The following is a 23,856-nucleotide window of genomic DNA, read 5'->3' as shown; positions in this document are numbered from 1 at the left end:
TTGCAGTCATTTTCATCATGTTTCTAGCTTTGTCCGTTTGGAATTACCTGAAAAAGGCTCTAAGGAGGTAGATAAAGTTTTAGCCTATATCCGATAAATTAGGAGGGACAGGTACAAACTATTCTTGGCAAAGCAATGTGGTCATTTGACTATGTTCTCCCATGCTGTCAGATATTGGATACCCCTGGTGTGACATTAGAAACTAAGCCAATTATTAAAATCAATCATTTTATGTTCATACTGTGGTGTCATCCTTGGTGACGTTAGAATGCTGCTCAATGCATGGCTCATACCTTTCTGTGAAACTTATTCTGACAAAGAGCAATTTATTATGTCTCTTCATACAGTCCAGTGAGTATGTCTTTGATCATTTACACCCAGATGGACTACGAAAGAATCATATTGGTATTTGGGGTACTGTAACTTGAGAGCAATATTGTGGAGCCTGGCTGCAGATAGGCAACTAACCATTATTTCTCCTCTAACCTTGTTAGTGGGGCATCTGTGTGTCACACAGAGTCCCATGACAAGAGTATAAGGTGAAGTGTCTTATGGGATCACAGAGTGTAGGCTTGTGTGATGTTTGGTGTTGCTTTTAGTGTGTACTTTAGTGATTGTTGTGGAGCAGTGTTGCCAGTAGGTGGCTTTGGAGGTCTTTGAGATTTGGGAATGTTTCTTTTAAGCACCTCCCCATAAGACCATCTGTTTGTGGTGAATGGTATGTGTGGGGATGGTAGTGTGGGTTTTCCTGGCAACCTCATTTGTATGCGAGATTTTTGCCTCCAAGAAGTAATGTATTTACATATCTTGCATACTGTTTTATCTTTAATGATTAACTGGTTGCCTGAGAACATGAGATAATTGCTACATTGCCTTAGGTTACCCAAATTTACTAAGCTGGCCACAGATGTTTGGAAATTGCATATCCATGTTGTCTGGTCCTGTAATAGGGTTAGTTGTTTAGGATTAATGGTCTTCTAGGATAGTTTCTGGGGTTAAGGGCAGGATGTTGTATAATTCTAGGATTTGGTAGTGTTATGCACAAGCTTCTGCTCAAAGCTTATTTCCACACAATCGTTAACAGGTTTCGGATCTAATTCTAACCTTACTATTTTACTGTTGCCAAGTGGCAGCTTTGCACAAAGAAAAAACTTAAACTGACTTGTATCAAGGTGTTTGTTTTTGGAGCTTTTCAGGCCTGTACTGAAAACAGGCTCCCCCCTGGCTCAGTAGACCTCCAGGTAAACAAGTGCAAATAAATAAATGTAAATAAACAAATATGTTAGTCAGTACCCAGGATTGTATTTATTAATGACTGCCCATGTCTAGGAGGGTTGTGGGCGCTATCCCCACTAAAAATTTACGGTGCCCCATCCACTTGTATAGGTTCCTTTTGACCAGTGTCAGAGGTGCTCTTATTCACATAATTGGAAGCCTATTCCAAAGATGCATCCATTGCTGGAAGACAAATCTGCCCCTCCAGCATGTCCTATTTAAGTCTCAGGCCATATTTAGGTCCATGGAATGGGTAGCTGTAGTCCAGTTTGATTTACAGATGTGCAGTGAGTTCATTAGGTGTGGGTCTGAGATTGCTCTGTAAGCCAAGCATAAGTCTCCCCTAAGAAGTCTGTATGAAACAGAGTATAGTGACAGGGACTTTAGTCGGTCTGTGTAAGGCAAGTGCTGGAGCCCCTTTATCATCTTTGTTAGAACCTCTGAGGTCTCTACAATTGCTGCAGGTACCTTGTACAGTACACGCCAAATGGGAAGTTGTACTCAATTGTGGACCTGATTATTGCCGAGTGTAGAGGGGTTATAACCTCCTTTGCACTTGAGAGAATGCCTTTACTAATCAAGTGTGCTACATAGAAAGCATTCCTTACTACAGTCGACACATGCTGGTCAAAGTTAAGGTCACAGACAACTTGTGATCCCAGATCCCTTAGCACCACTTTGGTACTTTTAGGGTATTGTTGTTTTGATAATGTGAAGGGACATTCTTTTTGCTGAAGGGAATGATGATGCATTTCTTTGATTTCAGTTTGAGACCTTGACTAAGACACCAGTTGTTGGTCTGTGTAAGACCCTCCTCGGGTACACTGACATTATTTGGGGATTCGGTAACTTGCACTTCGTTTGCAGATGTCCACAAATGTCCACAAACTCGATCACCCACAACCCCTTAGTTTTGGCCTGAACTTCTGAGAAGTATATACCAAACAGTAGGGGATCCAGCAGTGACCCATGCAACACCCTGCTGGTGACAGGTCTGTTGGTTGATGTGCAGTCACCTACTTTGATAGCTTGTTTGGTTTGTGAGCCAACTGACAACCCATCTTACTACAAAGGGGTTTACATTCAATTTGCTAAGTTTATTGGTAATGCCTGTGTGGGATTGTGCCAAAAGCATTTGCTAAGTCAAGGTATGCTGTGTGCATAGATTTGTAGTAGTTAATGGCCCTGGTCACATTTTCTAAGAAATGCACCAGATTTATCAGGCAGGATTGATCTGCCCTTGATGAATCCACATTGGGTTAGATCCAAGGTTTGGAGGTCACCTATGTCTTTATTTATGAGGTCTATAATGATGAGTTCCATGGCCTTACAGATTAGGCTGATCAAGCTTATGGGTCTGCAGTTCACCAGGTCTGTTGCTAGGCCACCTTTTTGGAGGGGAGTAATTGTTGCTGTTCTCCATTCTGCAGGAACAAAGCCTGTGGTTAGGCTCTGATTGAAAAGGGTACTTAATGTTGATGCTAGTTCATGTTTTAGCCTGTTTAGAAGACCGCCTGGGATGCCGTTTGGTCCCACAGAAGCTGTTTTTTTTTTTGCGTTGGGCAGGACTTTTAATGACCTGCTCTTTAGATATGTAGGGTGGGGGTTGGGGCAAGGATTGTAAAGTTTGGAGGGGATAAGGGAGGGAAATTTTCACTAAACCTAATCCACTAGCAGGTTTGCGGTCTCTGTGGGGTCAGTGTGCATGATACCATTGGTCACTAGTTCTGCACATGCTTGGGTCCTACCTTTTAGGTGACATATGTAGGTGTAAAAGGCCTTGTGGATAATCCTTGGCTGTGCTTGCTAGGTTTTTCTCAAAGAAGCCCTTAGAGGGTTTGACGTGTCTTATTTGCCTGTTGAGGCAGAGGAGGGTGTTTTTCCAGTGTTATGGACTCGCCTTTGTTTTCTTTTACAGCAACGTTTTGCATTTATTGTAAAGTTTGTTGATGCTGGATGTCCACCATGACAGTGAGTTTTTATGGGGCTCTGGCTTAAATTGTTTCTGATGTTCTTCATCTCACATTGCTGCAGTCCTTACACTTGGGTAGTCTGCTGTCCTCGGTCGGCCCGAATATCAAAGTATAAGGCTGACGTCGGTCAGGGCGCATTTGACTGACGTCAGGACGTCAGGGTACAAATGCGCATGGCCGACGTCATATCCTCAGTCTTTTTTGCCGCATGGTCTGATGCAGAAGCAGCATTGCAAGTGCCGGTTGGCGTTCTGAGATTTTTCGATTTAGAAGTTTCAGACCGAGTTCAAAGTTGGCTAAGTACCCCGTTGGGGAATATTTTAGTTTTTTCTTGCCTCAGTCATTTACTGGATGTCAGAAAAAGTCAATAATTGCATTTCTTGTGGGAAACAGATACCGCATAGAGATTATCATACTTTGTGTATTCCTTGCTTAGGGCCTGAGCACGACGTTGTTGGCTGTCGCTCTTGTGCTAGATTTAATAAACGCACTATAAATAGAAGGTTGGATTGTGCAAGGTTAGTCTTTGGGAAGCGGTGCAACTATAAAATGCCGTCGGATGCTCCGACGCCCGCTTCTTCGAAGAAGCGCAAGGACAAGGCAGTTAAGCCTAGGCTAGAAGAGCAGTCTGTACCGGACGCCGGTTCTTTAGAGGTGTCGGTGGAGCCGGTGGCTCCACCGGAGGTTTCTTTGTCTTCCCAGGGTGAGACCTTATTATTGCAAGATGTGGCCTCTCAGGAGACAAGTCAGGCTGAGGGGGCTTCTCAGGTTACTATACTCCCCTCCCTTCCTAAGGTAGCTAGGCCCTCTCCTTCTGTTTCAAAGACGTCTCCCAGGGGCAGGCCAGGTTTAGCTTCAGTTGGTGTTACCCCTAGCTCTTCTGGTACTGTGCCCAAGAAGCATATGCTTAAAATGGCAGAAGATTTGATTACTTTGATTAGGGGTTCTATGCCCCCTCCTGATAAGAGACCTAGGGTGGAGCCTGAGCTAGGGGGTTTTGAGCAGGCTTCAGATGTTTCAGAGTCTTCGGCTGAAGACTTGCAGGAGTACTCTCCTTATTCTGATTCTGATGTGGATGATTCTACTCCTTCTGCTACTCCTCCTGAGGATTTTTCTTTTTCAGAAACTCTTCATTCTATGAGGGAGCATTTTAAGTGGGAAGGTCAGGACTTCTCTGATTCCAGGAAAAGGCTTAGGGAATTTCTGTTTTTACCCCAGCATAGGCCTTTGGCTATACCTCCTGTTTTGGATGTAGTGGAAGATGTTTTTACAGAGGCTTCTCTTAATCCTGATTCTTTGCCTCCTGCTCCTGTTAAGCCGGATAGGTATTACAGGGTGCCTGAAGCTCATAAGTATCTTTTTAAGAGTCCTAGGGCAGACCCAGAAACTGTTAGCCAGGGGCCTAAAGGTGTTAAGGCTTCTGTTGTTAAAAATCCGGTTCCTGCAGACAAGGAGGCTAGGGCCTTGGATAGATGGGGTAAGAAAGTCTATACTTCTTTCACTCTTGCTATGAGGGCTCTGAATTGCCAGTTTCACATGTTGAAGTACCAAAACTATCTCCTTTCACTATTGAAGTCTAAGGTTGATGCTCTGGCAGTAGGTATTGATTGTAAAGAGTTGCAAGATTTAGTGCATGTTTCTGAACAGGTGGGTAAGCATTCTTTGCAATGTGGTTTTGATGCTGTACAGGCCTCGTCTAGGGTGGCTGCCACTGGGTCAGTTCTTCGCAGGCACGCCTGGCTGAGGGATCAGAATTTGTCTGAACATGTTAAAACAAGGATTTTAGATGCTCCTTTACAATCTGACGTGTTGTTTGGTCCTCCTGTTGAGACAGTTTTAAAGAAAATGGAAGACAAGGCTAAGTCTATGCAGACTGTTAAAGATTTTTTGCAGGTCCAGCCTCCAAAGTTTAGTAGAAATTGGCCTACTAAAGGGTGGACGTATCCTTCTTATGATTCCCAGTCTAGGGGTAGATCTAGACGTGGTAAGGGCAGAGCTCAGGGCTCTTTCAGGCCTAGAACAGGGAGTTCTCCTGCACAGGCTTCGGGTGAGGGCAGGGGTCAGTCCTTTCGTAAGCAGACCCAATGACCTACCTTTTCAGCTGCCAGAGCCTGCTCGTCTGGCAGCACCTTTGGGAGGAAGGTTGGCACATTTCAAAGAAAATTGGAGTTTAATTACCCAGGACGGATGGGTATTGGATATCATACACCACGGCTACAGGTTTTATTTCCATACCTTGCCTCCTTTCAAAGGCATGCCAGACGTTCCTCCTCAACAAAGAATAGAGGCTCACAAACAGGTTTCTCTGTTGCTCCAACTAGGGGCCATACAGCCGGTCCCTCTGCCAGAAGTGGGCCTAGGATTTTATTCTCGCCTGTTCCTAGTACCAAAGAAGGGGAACACGTGGAGACCAATTTTGGATTTCTCTATCCTCAACACTTATCTGGACATTCCCAAGTTCAAAATGTTGACGTTGCAGCAGCTTTTACCTCTGCTGGGCAAAGATCATTGGATGGTAGCTTTGGATCTCAAGGAGGCTTACCTTCATGTTCCTATCAGACTCAGTTGCAGAAAGTATCTGCATTTTCGAGCTGGGACTTCTCACTATCAGTTCTCTGCATTGCCCTTTGGCTTATCTACTGCGCCCAGAGTGTTCACGAAAGTTCTGGCTCCAGTGATAGCTTTCTTCAGACTGAAAGGAATACAGATCTATCCTTATTTGGACGACTGCCTAATTCTGGCTCAAGGAAGGGAAGAGCTTCTTCATCATTTGGAATATGTGATAGCAGTGCTAAGATGCCTAGGGTATTCTGTGAACGAAATAAAGTCCAGTCTAGTACCCTCTCAAGACATGTGCTTTCTGGGTGTGAGACTGAATACAGCATCCCAGATGGCCTTTTAACCCCGGACAAACAAGAGTCTATCCCTTTACTTCCATCAACTATCTCATCAGTCCGGGCTGACTGCAAGGACAGTCCTTCAAGCCTTAGGGTTCATGGCATCTTGTATTCTGGTGCTTCCCAATGCCAAACTGCATATGAGGAAGCTACAATGGTATCTCAAATGTATGGACACAGCACTGCCAGGATCTGGACACTGTCATTCAAATAATACCTTGCATTCAGAAGGAATTTTTGTGGTGGGCTCAGGAATGTCACCTAAACAAGGGACTCTGTGACCCGGCCAGAGGCGAGTCAGATTTTAACGACAGATGCCTCAGACAAAGCTTGGGGAGCTCATCTAAATGGAAAGTGGATACAAAACAAGTGGCCTGTCAGACTACAACATCTACATATCAACATGAAGGAGATGTTAGCAGTCCAGTTTGCATTAATAGCTTTCAAGGAATTCCTTCTTCCAGGACAGGTGTTGATTCTAACAGACAACACAACTGTCATGTGGTACATCAACAAGCAAGGGGGAACGATTCTTATCCTCTATGCAGGCAAGCAATGATTTTGTGGGAGACTGCTCTCAGTTTACAGCTCAATCTTCAGGCAAGGTTTCTGCCAGGAGCACGGAACTCCTTAGCAGATGTGTTGAGCAGGCCACTTATGGATCCCCACGAGTGGAAATTGGATCCTCATGTATTTCAGAAATTGACAGTGTCATGGGGAACTCCAGACATAGATCTGTTCGCTTCTCCACTAAACCATCAGCTGCCAAAGTTTTGCACAAAAGGTTTCATCCCACAGCTTGGAGAGTGGATGCTCTTTCTTTCAATTGGAGCAATCTTCATGTGTATGCCTTTCCACCTCTGCCTCTCCTCCCAAAGGTACTTCTGAAGGTCAGACAGGACAAGCCAAGGATGATTTTAATAGCTCCAGATTGGCCTCGACAGCACTGGTACCCATTACTAAGAAGTCTAGTACGGAAGCCTCCATGGCCTTTGCCTTGATTCCACACCTGTTGTCACAGGAGGACAGCCATTTGCTCAATGTCAAGCTTCACTCTCTGCACCTGACAGCCTGGCATATTCTGTTTTGAACCATAGTGGGCCTCCACTTCCTCAGCAAGTTTTGAATGTTATTTTGGAAGCTAGAAGGCCTAGTACAAGGAAAGTGTACGGATAAATGGAAGAGATTTTTATTTTGGAGTGCAGCAAAAGATTTTGATGTTTCTGGGCCTAATTTGAGTGTGGCTCTTCAATATCTTACTGAGTTACTGGACAAAGGTTTGTCTTTCTCTTCTATTAAGGTTCATGCTGCAGCAATTTCGGCTCACTATGATTGTGACCCACCATTGTTTTCTCATCCTTTGTTCAAGCAATTTCTTAGAGGGGCAAAGAATATAAGACCCCCACGAAAAGCTCCTGCTCCTGCTTGGGATCTCAATTTTGGAGAAACTCACTCTACAACCTTTTGAGCCTGCAGCTACTGCTGAGTTGAAATATTTATCATGGAAGACTGCTTTTTTATTGGCCATTACCTCTGCAAGAAGGGTGTCTGAATTACAGGCCCTTATGGCGGTTGAGCCTTTCTTGATTTTCCATAAGGATAGGGTATCATTACGTACTAATCCTTCCTTTATGCCTAAGGTGGTTTCTAGTGTGGCTTTAAACCAAACTATTCATTTGCCTACTTTTTATGCAAATCCCCAAAATAAAGGGGAAAAGATTTTGCACACTTTAGATGTTCACAGGCAGTTGCGTTATTATTTGGACAGAACTAAAGGGTTCAGGCAGTCTCAGCAGTTGTTTGTTTCTTTTGCTTTGAGTTCTCAGGGCAAGCCTGTATCAAAACAAACTATTTCTAAGTGGATTGGGTTTTGCATTGCTTTCTGTTATTCCCATCATGGCAAGGAGGTTCCAGCTGGGATTAGGCCTCATTCCACTAGGGCTACTGCCACTTCCACAGCTTTTTGAGGGAGTGGCAACCAAGGATATTTTGGAGGCAGCTACTTGGAGTTCTGTGCATACTTTCTCTAGGCATTATCACCTGCCACTTTACTCTAAGTCCAGGGCTGGTTTTGCCACTGCTGTTTTGCAGGGCATTTTGGCGGCTCCTGCTTCCTTGTAGTTAGCCATCCTCCCTTACCTCTGCTTTGGGATTCTACCCAAGTGTAAGGACTGCAGCAATGTGAGATGAAGAACATAGTACAGTTTTGTACCTACCATAAATGTAGATGTTCGAAGATCCACATTGCTGCAGTCCAATTTACCCTCCCTCCTTCCCCTCTGTAGTTAGAGGTGGTTGTGTGGGTTGGGTTGTACATATTGTGTATATTGTATATATTGTACATATAGTTAGTGCAAGGGTGGTTGGTTGTTTGCTGTCTTTTGGTTTTGACCTTTATTGTTAGGGTCTTCTGACATCTGGGGAAAGAAAAGACTGAGGATATGACGTCGGTCATGCGCATTTGTACCCTGACGTCCTGACGTCAGTCAAATGCGCCCTGACCGACGTCAGCCTTATACTTTGATATTCGGGCCGACCGAGGACAGCGGACTACCCAAGTGTAAGGACTGCAGCAATGTGGATCTTCGAACATCTACATTTATGGTAGGTACAAAACTGTACTTTTCAGCGGCTGTCTATATGCTTATGCAGGTGATTGTGCAGGGCTTTAGTGCAAGTGTCGGTGTAGTTGCTTCTTCCAGCTGGGGGTGGGGTTTAGAATGCATTTGTACCTTCACCTAGGAGCATATAGTTTTTTAGTCTAATTTTGCTCTTTGTGAGTTCTGGTGTTAGTTCCAGCTCAAAGGTGACTGATTTATGGTCAGATTAAACTTAGAGTCCTGCAGTTGTGGTAGTTCATCTGTATGATGTGTTAGTGAGGACCAGATCTACTGTGTGTGTTCCTGTTTGGGTATGAACAATTTGTTCCAGGGCATTTGAGTTAACAAAGTCAAGGAACTTTTCCACTAGTGAGTTAGGGCTAGAGTAGATTTCTAAGTTGATAGTGGGATAATTGAAATTCCCCATAATCAGGGTGTTCTGGAATATTTGGATTGACTCCAGTTTGGTCAAGAAGGCTTCATGTCCATCATGACCCATGGAGAGGGATCTTTAACTGGCTGTGACTTGAATGGTGGTCTTACCCACAGTAAGTAGTCCATGAAGTTTTCCAGTCTAAACAGGAGGTGAATTTATCTTTAATATAGATAGAAACGCTGCCTCCATTGGTTCTCACGGGTTTGTTTTGTCTGAAGATGTGGAAGATACTCTAGCCTTGCAAGCCGGGGTACTCTCTCAGGCCTAGAACCAGGTTTCTGTGACTGCACAGACATCTGTCTTTCAATGATGTAAGTGATTCCAGGGTGTGCAATTTTTGGTTTAAGTTCCTAGCGTTTAGCAGCACGACCCTTATTTTGTTGTGATTGACAAATTTCATGTTAAATTTGTTTTTGAAACCTTGCCTAAAAAAGGCAAGAGCCTTTTTCAGCATCTGCTTTCCAGGCTGACAAACTGGATTCCCTTTGACACCAATGCCAATTATTGAAATAAATCATTTTTGTTTATAAGGTAGCATCATTCTGGTTGCGAGGTAGTATGCTGCCTGGGACAAGTACTCTGAGAGATCAATCATGTCTCTTCATGTAGTCCAATGAGTTACATCTCAGGTTGTTCACTCCAACATATGAACAATGACAGTCAAAAATGGTACTTGTTGCTTTCAGACCTGAGTGCCTGTGTGATCTAATGAATCCTGGCACCGGACAGGCAACTGACTGACTTTCACCTTATCCTACCTGGTGAGTGGGACATCCATGTGTCTCACTATGGAGTCTCCAGTGACAAGAAAATTTGTTTTGTTGAGCGTTACACCTTGTGGGTTTGTTAGGTGAAACACTGGTGTTGCCAGTTGTCATGAGTGCTGTGAGAACTGTTATTTGCAACAGTCTTGTGTTTTGGAAGTCTCTGGTGTTCTGGTAAGTTTTTTGAGAGAACCCCCATGTGTGTTGATGTTTGTGTTTGATGTGTACTGTGTGTATGAGTAGTGGTCACTGTGTGCATGAGCAGTGGTAGGTGGCTTAACATCCTCTTCAGTGTTACTGTTTCAAGTGCGAGAGGAGCATGGAGCCAAGATTCTTGGTGTAGATGCATCTGTCGCACTCGGAGTGAGTTGTTAGTAGAGGGTTGTTGATGTACATGAGGTAGTTGCTACACTGCCTAAGGAGACCCAAGTCAACAAGGTTGGCAGAAGAAACAAGGGTATTCCAGCTGTCCATAATGCTAGGTTAAAGAACCGATATCCCAAAGGTGGGGCTTTTCAGGACCAGTCAAGGGGGTGCTCAGTGAATGGATATTTCTGCCAGGGTTTTTTTGCTGGTGGTTTAATAGGTCACAGCTCACTATTTGTTTCTTTGACCAAAAAAGTACTAAGGATGAGGACTTCACTAATGAGCTACAGCTGTATCTAATGGAAAAAATTGTTGAATTCATCTGTCTGGGCATGGTGCAGAATTGCTTAGCAGTGCACAATGCTGCCCAATGCACAATAAACCAGAAGCTAAAAACTTAAAACTTTAAGGTTCAAGAGGACCAATGAGGATGCTTACTCCAAGCCGTAGCTTCTGCTTCCTGTTGTTGGAGGACTGTATCCATTTCTGTAACAGGAGTTTTGGCCCCTGCTGGTGTACTTCTACTATTTTTGCATCTATTTTGGCTTCTGATGATATTTCAGTATCATTTTCACCTTTGTCTCCTTTACCTGGTTCTCAGGCTACCTTTGAAGGTTCTACAGTTTTGAGAAGCTGGTAATTTAACCTTACTTGACAGAGGAGTCTCTGTGGAGCTTTAGGGATTGTTCTCGGGCTTCTGCTTCTTCTGTGTCTGCCGTTTTAACTCCCCTAGTGTAAAAGCCAGCTATTTCCACTAGTGATATGGTTTCTGTTGCCTCTGTTGTCTCGAGCTAAATCTTATGCTGCTGCGATGAAAATGGCCATTTCTTCTAATAGCAGTCATCTTGGGTCTTCTGGGTTGGTGAGGGTTGTTGCAAAGCCTTTGGTACATTTTAAAGTCTGTATCAGCTCAACCTTTATCACATAAGTTTGTTTGAAATTCTTTGAAGTCCTTGCTTCAGTTCAGTGTTTATGTGCTATTATTCACTGGGGGAGGGATGATTTTGCTGATGTTTATTTTGAATCTCAGGAGGCTGCTTCTGTTTTTGTTTCCAGTTTTTCTAAGCATAATTCTCAGCAGCCTTGGTCTGATTGTGTTGTCTGAAGTGGATGTTCATTATAAGCGTAAGATTATTTTGTAGTTTCATTATATTTATGTTACTGAGGCTCGTGTTACCAAGTTTTTGTTCTCATATTGTGTTTTTTTTCTGTGAGGAAGTCTCTTGATTCTGAGGCCAGTGGTGTTTGGGAATGGGGCCTGTTCTTACATGTGTTAGACACTGGTGTTTCCCATTAGCCTGGTGTTTATTGGCTGGTCAGAGGGATATTTTGATTTATACAGGACAGCCTGAGTTATGCTTTTGTTGTGGTGACTTCTCACATTTGGTATCTGCATGTCCTTCTAGGCGATGTACGTATTGTGGGTCGTGTGAGCAGTTTGCTGGGGCTTGTCCCCAGTGGTGTCATTTGTGCTCCTGTTCACATGGGGATTCTGGTTGACTTGCTGTGTACCCCCTGCAGCTTCTGTTCCAGCTGAGTCATCTTCTGTATTGTTTGCTGCTGGGCCAACTTCATGTTGTGCCTGGTGATTCCTCTTTGCAACAGGCTGTGGATCAATCCCAACCCTGATCCTATGCCCCCTCCTTTTCTAGAGCCAGTTCCTGTAGCCCTTTCTGGGGATTTTAAGGTGGATTCTTTTCCTTCTGGTTCACCAGGCCCTGTAGTTATTAGTCTTTCTGTTAGGGTTTCCATTTCTCTTGTTTATGTTGTTCCTTCTGGAGCTGAGATGTTGGACTCCAATAGGAAGGTTCCATGTGGTATCTGATGCTGGTACTCTGGTGTTGTGCTCTTCAGCGAGTGTTAGTTGTGAGGAAGATGTTGGTTCTGATACGCCTGAATTCCAGTCAAGGGTCTTCAGGTTCTAAGCAGAGGCCTTTAAGGATTAAACTCACTAAGAATTTTTTGAATGATTCTTGTTCTGTTGCTGATAGCTGACCTGTCTTTTTTTTTTTTTTTTTTGTTTGTTTTTTTTTTTGTAATATTAATAGCATATTGTCCTTGTCTATGCATTTGACTGTGCATTCTTGAGTTTCTTCCCTTTCTTCTGATAAGTGTGGGTAAACTCTCTCCTGCTTCTTGTTTGCAATGGGAAGTTTTGTGTGGGTGTGGTTTGGAATTTGGGAACTGATTGTTGGTCTGTAGTCTGTAATGGTGGTTAGGGATGTTGTTCATGCTTTGCTTTGTAGGGCATTGGTGGTAGATTTATTGTGTAGCTTTTCCTTTCTACGTTTTGGTATTGTCTATGCCTTTATTTCTGTGGCTGAGCGCCGTTTATCATTTCAGTTTTTATTGACTTATTTTCTTGACTTTCACATTCTTTTGATGGGGGGGGGGGGTTAATTGTGGTGTTACAGCCAGGGATATCGGATCTAGGCAGGGCTCTAGTGTTAGTTGTTGCAAGGGCATTTTGTATATACCTTCCTTTACTGTGTGCAATCCTGATGCTTTCACTTACTTTCATGGCACTGCACACACCCATATTGTTTCTGTTCCCCCACCTGTGCTGTAGTTTCTTCTTTGTCTTTTGTGCCCTTTACTGACCACCATGCTTTGTTCTTTTCTTTTGGTGTTTCCCCTGCCTTGTCTATAGGTAAACGTTGGCCAAGATGTACTGCTCCATGGACTTGCTCCTTCTTGGCAGGAGGTTGTTTCTGAATTATGGGATCATCACTTTACTTTGTTGTCCCTTTTCTTTTCTGTCCTCATGGTGGTTGGTCTTTAAGAAGTTTGTTGCTCGTCAACTGGTTTGCCCAGGATTATTTTCAGTTTAAGCAGTCTTCAGATGTTTGCATGTTTATTTCCAATCTGCTGTGCGTCAGGACCCTGCTGTGGGTCAGGAACCTGCTAGTGCTCTTAAGCATCTTTGTAGCCCCGTTTGCACAATATTCCTTGAGTCAAGGTAGTTCTTTGGAACTTTTCCCACCCCCTTTAAGGACAGAGATGAGGAATTCCTTATGTGGGCAAGTGTATGCTTAGGACCGAGACTTATTGATAATTTGCTGACTTCTGGTGATGTTGCTACTAAGGATGCTATTTTGCAGGAAGTTGATTCTTATTTGTGTTCCTTGTATGGTGGTAAGGTTTTTCCAACTGAGTCGTGGCCCATTCCGGCGATGCCGGCTACTTTTAGGGCTGCTCTTGATGCCCCTAATAATTTGTTTGCGGTTCACTGGGCTGTTTCCTCTTTTAAGGTTGATTCTGCCCCAGGGTGGGATGTCTTTCATACTATTTTTACTGCTCTGTCTATGTTCGGTTGTCAGTGCTAGTACAGTTGTTTAATGACTTTTTTTATTTTTTTCCCCATCCTGACCTTTTGTCCATTGGCCTTAAGTTTCTCTGCAAGAAGGGCGACCGCAAGGTATTATCCAGTTGGTGCCCTATTTCCTTATGTAACACTGATTATAAGTTGTTTTGTAAAGTTTTGTAGTTGCTTCTCCATTCTAAGATGCATTTTCTTTTGGAACCCGGGATTTATGCCATCTCTGGCAGGCCTATGCAAGATTTGTTGTTTTTGCTGAAATCTGCTACTGCTTATGTTCATTCTTCTACTTTGCTGCTTTCTTGTGACCTTACTAAGGCATTTGATAATGTCAGCCATGGGACTTAGTTGGACATTTTGAAAGCCTTTGGGTTTGGCTTTTTTTTTTTTTTGATGCATTTCATCTATTTATTCAGTTAGTGTTCCTGTGGTGAATGTATGGTTGGGTTCAGAGGTTGCTATGAAGCATGGTGTGCATCAGGGCTATCCTTTGGGTAGCTACATCTTCACCTTTGTGGTGGGTGAGTATTTTTTAAGGTGCGGGCCCATTTTTCTTTATCTCCTTTTTCTTTTTCCTGCTCTGGTGTTCAGGTGTCTCATTTTTGTCCTATGCAGATGATGTGATATTGCTTGCAGAGTCTTCTGCTATTTTGCTAACTTGTATGCAGTATTTTTCTTTTTATTTTTTTTTTCATTGGTGGATCTCATTTAATCTTGCTAAATCAGGTGTTTTTTGTGTAGTCCCTAGTGTTGGGGAGGTTTCTTTCTTCTGCAGGCCTCTCCATTTTGGGTGTACCATTTTGGTACTCCATACATGCTGGAGTCTTGTGAACATTGCCTTGATAAGGCTTTCCAGCAATTGTTTTTTTGGATCTCTTTTCCATTATCCTTTCACAAGAAAGTTTTTGTTGGATGGTGCTTTTGTTGGTTAATTTGGGTTATGTGTTTTTTTGTTTGGTCAGTCTTGGTCTACCCATCTTTTGCCTGAATTTTTTCATTGTTTGGGCGGGACCTCTTGTATGTGTGTGCGGAGGGGTATTTTGTATTCTCTTGCTGAAGATGGTGTTGAACTGCTCCACCCTGTTTTGTGCACTTTTGTAGGGTGCTGATCTTTCTTTGCTTGGTCACTTGCTGCTGGGTTTGTCTGGCCAGTTTTGACAGACTTGCTTGGCTGGGAAGCATGCATGGGGAGTCCCCTCTGGGTATCTGTGTGAAGTCCAGTCTTTGTTGCTTTGGTGGCATGTAACTTTGGATGCACTCCCTTCTAGGCAAGACTGGTATTCTTCTCTGCTGACCCGTTTCTGTGCAATTAATGGGTATCAGAATTATTCCCCTGGGAGGTTGCAGGCATTGAGTCAGTGTAGGTGATATTATGCCTTTTTTCCCCATTGGAGTGATTTTTTTTTTTTTTTTTGTGGCACTGTTCCTTTGATAAGTTGCCAGTGATATCTTCCTATGTTTTTTTGTTTTGAGGGGCCCAGTCATGCCCATATGCTGGATGTGGGACTTCAGAAACTGCAGAACACATTTTTCTTCACTACAATAGGTTGTATGGCTTTTGGGAAGATTTTCAACATGGTCATTCAGTGCCCCCATTTGTTTATCAATAAACTTGAGAAATGTTTGGGGATTATGGTTTTGACTAGATGGTAGCGGTTGCACTGGCTGATTTCCTCTTGATGTCTGCCGTGAGACTACTTTGGGCTGCCCATTTTAGTGAGGTTCTTGCTGGGAATATTCCATCTATGCCCTCTTAACTTGCTCAGTTGAGGATGTGGTTGTGGCACAAGGGGGGTGAGGGGGGGTTGACCTTGTCCAGCTTGCTTGTTTTGTTTGCCAACCCATTTTTATTGTTGTATTATAAAAGGTATTTCTTTTTGTGAGTTTTTGGCATTGGCATTTTTATATCTGTGCTTTCCTTGTTTTAATGTTTATACATCCTGTTTTGCTTGACTGGAGTGTATTTTATAGCTACTGCACTCCATTCTTATGGACTTCCCCGGCATTTTTTATTCCTGTGAACATTTCCTTTTTGCAGTTTTTGCTGTTTACAGTATTACAGGACTTTGGGTATTTGCTGTAGTCTTCTCCATTTGTTTGTTTTTGAGTTGTGCGTTTGGATAATTAGCAAGAATTTGTATTCAGTAGGTTTTTAGTCCTGTAGTACTGTTTGGTGTTCTCTTTCTTTAAGTTTTCTCCTTTGTTAGGGCTTCTTGTGCTTCTTTTCAATTATGTAGGACTTTGTCTGATTTCATTTTGCGATTGTCCATCCTTTCTTTGGCTGAAAGTTTTGCTTTTTGTGAGGGGTTTTAGTCCTACTTGGTTGTTTTTATTCCTTGTTTGCGCTTTTTTTGTTTTCCTTTTTTTTTTTTCTTGGTTGATATGGCTCCAAGCCCTAGACCCACTATGCTTCACCAGACGGATTCCAGTCGGCACACTTCTCTCGCTAGAGTGTCGAAGGGCCCTTTTTGACCAAAGATGGCCTGGAAAATGTGCTCAGAACAAGCAGCCAGTACAAACAGACCCAGATGCAGCAAACCTGTATCTGGACTATGCTACAGCTACTAGCTACCCTAGTTTTGTCGGGAAGCACTAGATAATTAACACAGCAGAAAAATAGCAGTGGGACACTAAAAAAAAGTATTTTATACAGAAAAAACAGCAAGGAGACTCTAAAGAATGTTTTAAATGGGTAACAAATTAGGTATTTTAATACTGCTTGGTGGGAAAACCAGAACAAGCAGAACAAATTGCTGTGCAACAGTGAAAAATACCAGCAAATACGCGACAAAGAAATTGGCAAAAACAGCTTTGCAAACAGTAAAAACAACAATAAAATACTATTTAACGGGCACACAGTAGGGCACAATTGCAGTATAACAGTGCAATTTAGTACACAGTATTTAAATACTGTATTAAAGTAGACAGCAGTGGCGTTCCGAAAGACATGCTTGAATGGGCGTGCCTTCGTTGAAGGTTGAGCGTCGAGCTGGCAAATCAACACCGTGAAAATCTACTGCCAATCATTAGCGGACCGGAGTTGGGCTGTGGCAACCCCTAACCGGGAAAAGCCGAACGACAACAACATTAAAGCAGACAGACAATAAAAAGTGTAGAAAATAGTAGCAAAAAAGAGGTAACATGTTTTTTGGGAAGCTCAGAAGCCTCTACGTGCTCGCCCATACTGTTAGGTTTAGCTTTCCAATAGTATGGGCTAGCATGTCAGAAGTATTATTGTAGAAACGTTGCTTAATCTTTGTGTATAGAAGATTGATTCTTGCTCATTTTTGTTAGCTTTTTGTATTCTTTACTATAATTAGTGATGCTTGTGAGGTTTAGGTACCTTAATCCTGCTCATAACTTGTAGCTGGATTTTGCTATAAGCTTCATAAAAGGACACCTTTGCATGTTCAGCTCATCTACCTAGTCACCAAAATCAATTTTTCTGGAGTTGGGTGACCATGATTTACATGTACAGAGCAACTGTTTCCAGGTGTAATTCTGGGTAATGATTCTTCTCTACCTTTGAGGTTGAAGTCATGACTTTGACTCAGATGTCCCAAATTCTATTAGCCCTGGCAGTGGGGGATTCATCCAGGAAGGAAGAGAGAAGTGACAAAGGCAGAGCCTGATTACCTCTCCCTAGGGAATGGGTGAATGTTTAAGACCTGGTTTATGGAATGGCATGCTCTGTAGAGTCTGCCTACAAGTGAGGCATTGGGTTAATGTCAGAAGTAGGTGGCAAAGTCCTTGCAACACCCTGTTGCTTGACCATCCACAGAGAATGCTGGGACTTGAAGTTACAGCTGCTGTGATGGCTATCTGGATGATGGCCTCATAAAGAGAAATTAGTGGACAGGAAGGGAGGACAGTAAATATTTTTTAAAACATATCTTCGCTGCAGGATGTTGCTTTGGGGTTCAAACTGTTATTTGGTATGAAATGCTCGGCCACAGAATTTTCATCATTTTCTGTCCCCCCACCCCCATCTTATAACTAACTTAATCTTGACAAAAAAGTTTCACAGCCTGATAATTTTGTTGCCTTCTCAACTTCCACTGTCTGTCATTCTCGTATCATTGTAATACTATTTACCTTAATTCCCGGCCCCTAAAATTTCCCATTTCCTCTACAAGTAGTGTGGCAATAGTTTTTGTTCCTTTTTGTCCTCTACGTACCCTGCGCACACATGCATCACTTCCTGCAACCTCTCACGGGAGTGAAAAGTAGAGAAGTGTTTACATGTGGTGGTTTCTGAGATTTTGTCAGGAGTCTTGCTATTGTACTTAAAGATGAAAACACTGAAGATCTGTTTTATTTATTTTTTTACTACAGTAATGTATCTATGGCTGCAACAGGACATTATTTTGAATAATTACTGTTCAACAAATATTTGGAGCAGTTAATCAACTGTTTATCTCCTACAGGTATATATTTCTGATGTCTGTTCAAGATCGGAATGAAAAACTTTTCTACAAAATATTGACTTCAGACATTGAGAGGTTCATGCCTATCGTCTACACTCCAACTGTAGGTTTAGCTTGCCAACAGTATGGGCTAGCATTCCGCAGACCAAGGTATGTGAACTCTGAATATGCTTTACCACCCCCCAAAAATGTACTTTATGCAGTTATAACAGTCACTGTGACCATTACTGTTTTTACCTTTGCCAGATGACTGCTTAGTTTTGGTTTTGCTTAGGGGCTCAGTAGATGTATTCCTCTGGACTTATCAATCTGCTCAGATGGAGGAATTTGCCTAACTTGTAGAATTTTAAGCATAATTCTTGTCACAGTCTTGCGTATAAGTAAACTTAGCTTTTAACAAATGTATTTGTTCTTGTACACAAGAATAAACCAGTTTTTGACCATTAAGTTTCCGTTAACGGTAACTGGATTGTTTCAATGTTTTAATCTTTTTAAAGACATTTTGGTTCTGTACTTCACTGCATTTTAATAATGGCGAGTACTGCATGCAGATTGTTTTAGATTTTTAGAGCAGTAGTCATCCTTCTGCCTTTTTGTATTGTTTTGCGAGTTGTCCTCTGTCAGTGTATATTAAAGCTGTAATACAGTGACTGCTGTTCACTTTTTAATTGTCCTGTGTTCCAAGGTTAACTTTAATGCCTCATGTTAGCACAGTCTTGCAGCAGATTTTCATTTAGACAGAAAAGATTAATTTCAGTGATAACGCTGGTCTTTTGCCAGTATTTTATGTTTTTGGTGGCTCACCAAACCTTGTCTGAATTTGTAGTTTGCATAATATTTAAATCAGGAGTGCTAGAAAATTGTAATTGAAATGTGAATTGATGAGCTGTCTTGGTGAAGTAGAGGAGAAAAGCTCCCTCTGTGGGGGGGGGGGTAAAAAAAAAAAAAAAAAAAAATATATATATATATATATATATATATATATATATATATTTAAATTTGGCAGTCCTGTTGAATTATCTAGCAAGTGCATGCTTTTTTAAATGCAGTTTTAAATTCAAGGACTAGTAAGTTTGAGTCCTGGAATAGCGTGACTGAACGTGTGCAAAAGGGACTTGCATAAACTAAGTCTGTGTGAGCTACGTTTTTGAATAGATTTCTTCCCCTAAGGTTTGATTGTCTAGTTGTTAGTATAAACAAGTAGTGGGGGATGGTGGGTAGTGCAGCATCCCTGGGGTGAAGAGTGGGGCTTTTACCCTACAAAAAAATAACTGTACAACAGAACGACTGCTGATGTTCACTCTCATTTGCACTGTCATTATTTTCATAATTTGGGGTCTTGCAGTTACCGTAGGTAGCCTTTATTTGACCGTTTCTGATTAGGGCAACAGTATGTGGCTTAACAGCATATTCACCTTTAGTGCAGGAAAATCAGAAACTGGGACTAGTACCAGGCCAGATGCTTGGATTCATTTTTCACTACTGACACTTGTGCAACAGGAGAGATTCTGCACTCCTTAGTGGTGACTTAGTTTGGAAGAGACCTCAAACCGAGGTTTCTTCTGCCCTTGGTGGTAGCTCAGGTAGATGTAAATGATCCCAAAAAGAGTAGGGAAAGTTTTTTTTTCAGTCAGTATGAATGCAGTCTTAGACCCCCCCCCCCCCGAAAAACGTTGCTATACTACTGGAAGTTTGTCAACTAAGATTAAGTAAAAACAAAATATGCCAAAATTAATGCATTATCTTCATCCAGGTATACAGATTGTTAATTTCAGAGTGCTTGTAAATTTCACTAGTGTAACACTGAACTAGAACTTTTTATATGAAATAGAAATGCCATTCTTAGAAAACAGCTGCTGTACTAAATTAACTGTTTCTGTCCTATATTTTCAAGCAGTTGCATAAAAAGTGAATTCCTCTATTCAAGATATCTGGATATTCCAGAAATGGTTCTGTAAAACTCTCTACATATTTCTTTAAGTTGGGGTCTTGCAGTAGGTTTTACCTGTAATGCTGCCAAACATTAGGATGTCTTTTGCATGCAGTAGTTTAGATGGGATTTAAGAGTTTTTTTTTTGCATATTGTAATACAAGGAATGCACACTGTTCATATTCCTTCTTATTTTTTTCTTTCCATGTCTGCTGGTTTATATAGACCAGTTCCTCTGTGTCATTCATACTCTGCTTATTGTATATTTTCATGTTCCATTCTGGTAAACCATCTTTTCTCACTGTTTTATTAAATGTCATACTAGTGTTTCACTAGAAGCCTTTTCCAGAAGAATGTCTATACTGCTGTATTACAAGTTGTAGTACTGTGGACAGTGGAAAATCCAAGTTTTTCAAGTAAGTGAACATAGCAGAAGTTGGAAGCGTGCAGAAGCTTAGAAATTAAGTAAATGAAGACTAAAATTATGGACAACCTTTTCATAAACATCGCTGGTGGTAACAGGGGATTCTTGGATTACAAGTTCTGTTTCAGGGAGCACTTGTACTATAAGAAAGATTTGAAGACTGAATTTAATCTTGATAGCTAAATACTGGAGCTACTCCAACTAGTACATAGTAAACCAAGCTGTTTACTATGCGTGTACCAGCGCCATTGTATATATTTGATCTACTCCATTTGTTATATATTTTATCAAAATGTTTATTGGCTATGTATAGCACAACTTATTTTGTATGCATCCTTAAGATAAATTATTGGAGCTTTTTTTCTCCAGGCCTCTGTTGAAATAGGGCTATTTTACACCCATTTTGACTTTCTTGGTAAACAAAAGCAATAAATCCATCTACATGTCTTGGTGGCTTCAGGAAGGTGACTTTTGTTTAAACTTACAATTGAAGGTACAAAAACAGGTAAAAGCAATAACACTTACTGGAAAACAAATCCGGAGCTGATGGTAGACCATGTGATAGGACTTACTGGAATTAGGCAAATTTCACAAAAAGATCTGGCGAAAAAATGGGAGAAAGTGGAATAAATTTGTATCCTCAGACAAAGAAAAAAGGAAGGGTCAAAGATGGAGATGGTTACTGATGGTGACAATATAACAATCTCCTGTAATTGATATAACATCTAAAAGTATATTTCCATAACTATAGATCATTTTAGTTGATTTATCAGAGGATACATATTTATTCCAGACTCATTTAGTGTAGCAGATTCCTTATTAGAATTAAAATTATTTATAAGGAAACTGAGCTTAGCAGTTTTTTGTAACAACGGGGGGGGGCACTTACAAGTTGTCTTAAGAAAAAAGTGCATTTAACACTTACATCCAGCATTACAAGTGCCAGGGCCAGCCACCCAGCGGTGTAAACCTTGGCTTGTGATGACTGGCACTGTGGAAGTGACACCCCGACCCCATGTGCAAAATGGGAAAATGGGTTGAGGATGGATAGATTGCAAGCATTTGAAAATGTGTTCTGAAAGGATTATTATACACTTGTAGCAGAGCTCAAACTTAAAAGGAATAGAAATGTTCTTTCTCAAGAAAGGCAGATTTTTGATTCTTAAACAAGATTGAGTGATGAGACCAGATAAAGGGGATGACACTGTGCTTTATAGACTCTGTGCAATGTTCTCCAGCTGTTTGACAAATACATATATAACAATCTCTCGAAATGAAATCAATATTGCTGATAAAACTGATTTATTCTTAGATGAGTTACTATTAGAAGGAAGAATAGATGAGGAAATTCACACACATTTAATAATTAAAAACTCCATAATTAAATCTTTTTTTTATTGGAATTCCCAAGCTCCGCAAAGGTGCCCATAGTAGCAGCCCATGGCTCTAATCCATACCCATTATTTAAAAAATCCTATCTGTTGAGCTCATGGGATTTTCTTGGTAGGCTTACATTCCAGTTAAGGTTGGACAATAATGGGCATCTCACCACAGATGTCATTCATTTATTTACTTCTATACCAAGAGCAGAGGATTAGAACTTTTTCATGAAAGCCTCATTGCCTGATGTTCGTGTTTCACTGTTGCAGTCATTACATTTGGGTTTTCGGCTTGCAGTAGCCCTCAGTTGGCCTGATTAACAAAGTCTTGGGTCCTGCGTCAGTTGCTGTCCCTTCTTACATGACGTCAGGTCGTCAGGGGTATAAAACATGCAGCTGACTCCATTACATCAGTCTTTCTTGCCGTGCGGTGCTCGAAGCAGAAGCAGTTCGCAAGTGCCAGTCGGCCGACTCCTGAAATTTTTGTTTTCGAGTTTCAGAACCGAAGTCTTCAGCTAAAGCTTAGTACTCCATTGGGGAAACTTTTTCTTGCTCCTTGCCGATGTCAGTAAAAGTTAATAATTGCATTACTTGTGGAAAGCAAATACCTCACAAAGATTTTCATTCGTACTGTATTCCTTGCCTTGGCCCTGACCACAAAGTGCCTTGCTGTCGGTTTTGTGCTTTATTTAAACAGCGCACTATCCGTCATTGGTATTTTTTCGCTTCTAAATATTTTGGCTCTCTGTTTAATTATCCAGAAATGGAGTCGGTTAGCCTTACAACTACCGGGATTCCGAAAAAACGCAAAGATAGACAGAGGCAGGCTGCCAAGGTCCAAAGCTGCTGACAACTCTTCTCCTAAGCCAGTCGCCAGTTTGCCAGTACTGAGTGAGGTGCTTTCGCAGCCCCCTGCTACTTCTGACTCGCAGGACTCTACTGAGATCCATTCTGAGTCCGGTATGCCACGAGATGCTTCAACCGTGGAACCTGCGGATGTCTCTACCTTGGATGGGTCCGGAGCCGCTGTGCAGGCACCGGCTTCTGAGGGTGTATTCAGGCCTATGGACTTGTATATCAAACCGACGCTTCCTTCATTTAGGCCAAAATCTCGAACCATACCTAAGAAATCGATGCCCAGGCCGTATGCTCAGGCCTCTATGCCTAAAAAACAAATAAGAATGGCTGAAGATCTTATAACTCTAATCAGGGGAAGCCAACCTCCCCCTTCTAAGAGACCTAGGACTGAAGTTGTTTATGAATCTTCTGAACAGGATTCTGATTTTTCTGATTATGATTATCGGGATTTGCCCTTATCTACTTATGAGGATTCTGATGCAGAGGACTCTATTCCCTCTGCTTCCCCTCCAGAGGATTTTTCTTTTGGTGAAACCTTACATACTCTTAAGGGAGCATTTCCACTGGGAAAGCCAGGATTTTTCTGATTCAAAAAAGAGGCTTAGGGATTTCTTACTCCTGCCTCAGCATAGGCCTTTAGCTATACCTCCTGTACTAGACATTGTTGTTGATGCTTTCTCAGAATCTAGTTTGGCCCCTGATTCTTTGCCTCCTGCTCCCAGAAAACCTGATATTACAGGGTTCCTGATTCTCAGAAGTTCCTTTTTAAAAATCCTATTGCGGATCCAGAGGCTATTTCACAGGGACCCAAAGGCATTAAGGCTTCTACTGCTAAAAAATCCTACCCCCTCAGACACTCCAGGGCGCCGGATAGATGGGGTAAGAACGTTTACAATTCTGCGATCTTGGCCATTAGGGCTTTAAAGTGACAGTTATATATGTTAAAGTATCAACAGCTTGTTATTGGATTGCTTAAACAGAAAATTATGTTAATTCCTGACTCCGCTGAAAATAAAGAATTACAGGATTTAATGCATTCTGCTGAACAGTTTGGAAAACATACTTTGCAGTGTGGATTTGATTCATTAGAGGCCTCTTGCAGGGCTGCTGTTACTAGGTCTGTGCTCAGAAGGCATGCTTGGCTTAAGAAGCAATCTTTGCCTGATCATGTTAAAGCTAAATTGTTGGATGCTCCCTTAAATCAGGAC

General features: G+C 41.9%; 1 protein-coding gene across 4 annotated transcripts in view; it reads left to right on the top strand.

Moving 5' to 3' along the window:
- Positions 1 to 23,856, top strand: part of ME1 (malic enzyme 1) — a 1,705,192-nt gene that overhangs the window by 752,798 nt on the left and 928,538 nt on the right. For all 4 annotated transcript variants that reach the window (XM_044065993.1, XM_044065985.1, XM_044065999.1 and 1 more), the window contains one exon: positions 18,058 to 18,207. In XM_044065993.1, coding sequence (XP_043921928.1) covers positions 18,058 to 18,207 — 150 coding nt within the window. The remainder of the gene's footprint in view (positions 1 to 18,057; positions 18,208 to 23,856) is intronic.

This window comes from Protopterus annectens, chromosome 1.part0 (assembly GCF_019279795.1).
Source record: "Protopterus annectens isolate FY-2018-M chromosome 1.part0, PAN1.0, whole genome shotgun sequence".
Taxonomy (NCBI): domain Eukaryota; kingdom Metazoa; phylum Chordata; order Ceratodontiformes; family Protopteridae; genus Protopterus; species Protopterus annectens.
This window is presented reverse-complemented; position numbering and strand designations above follow the sequence as displayed.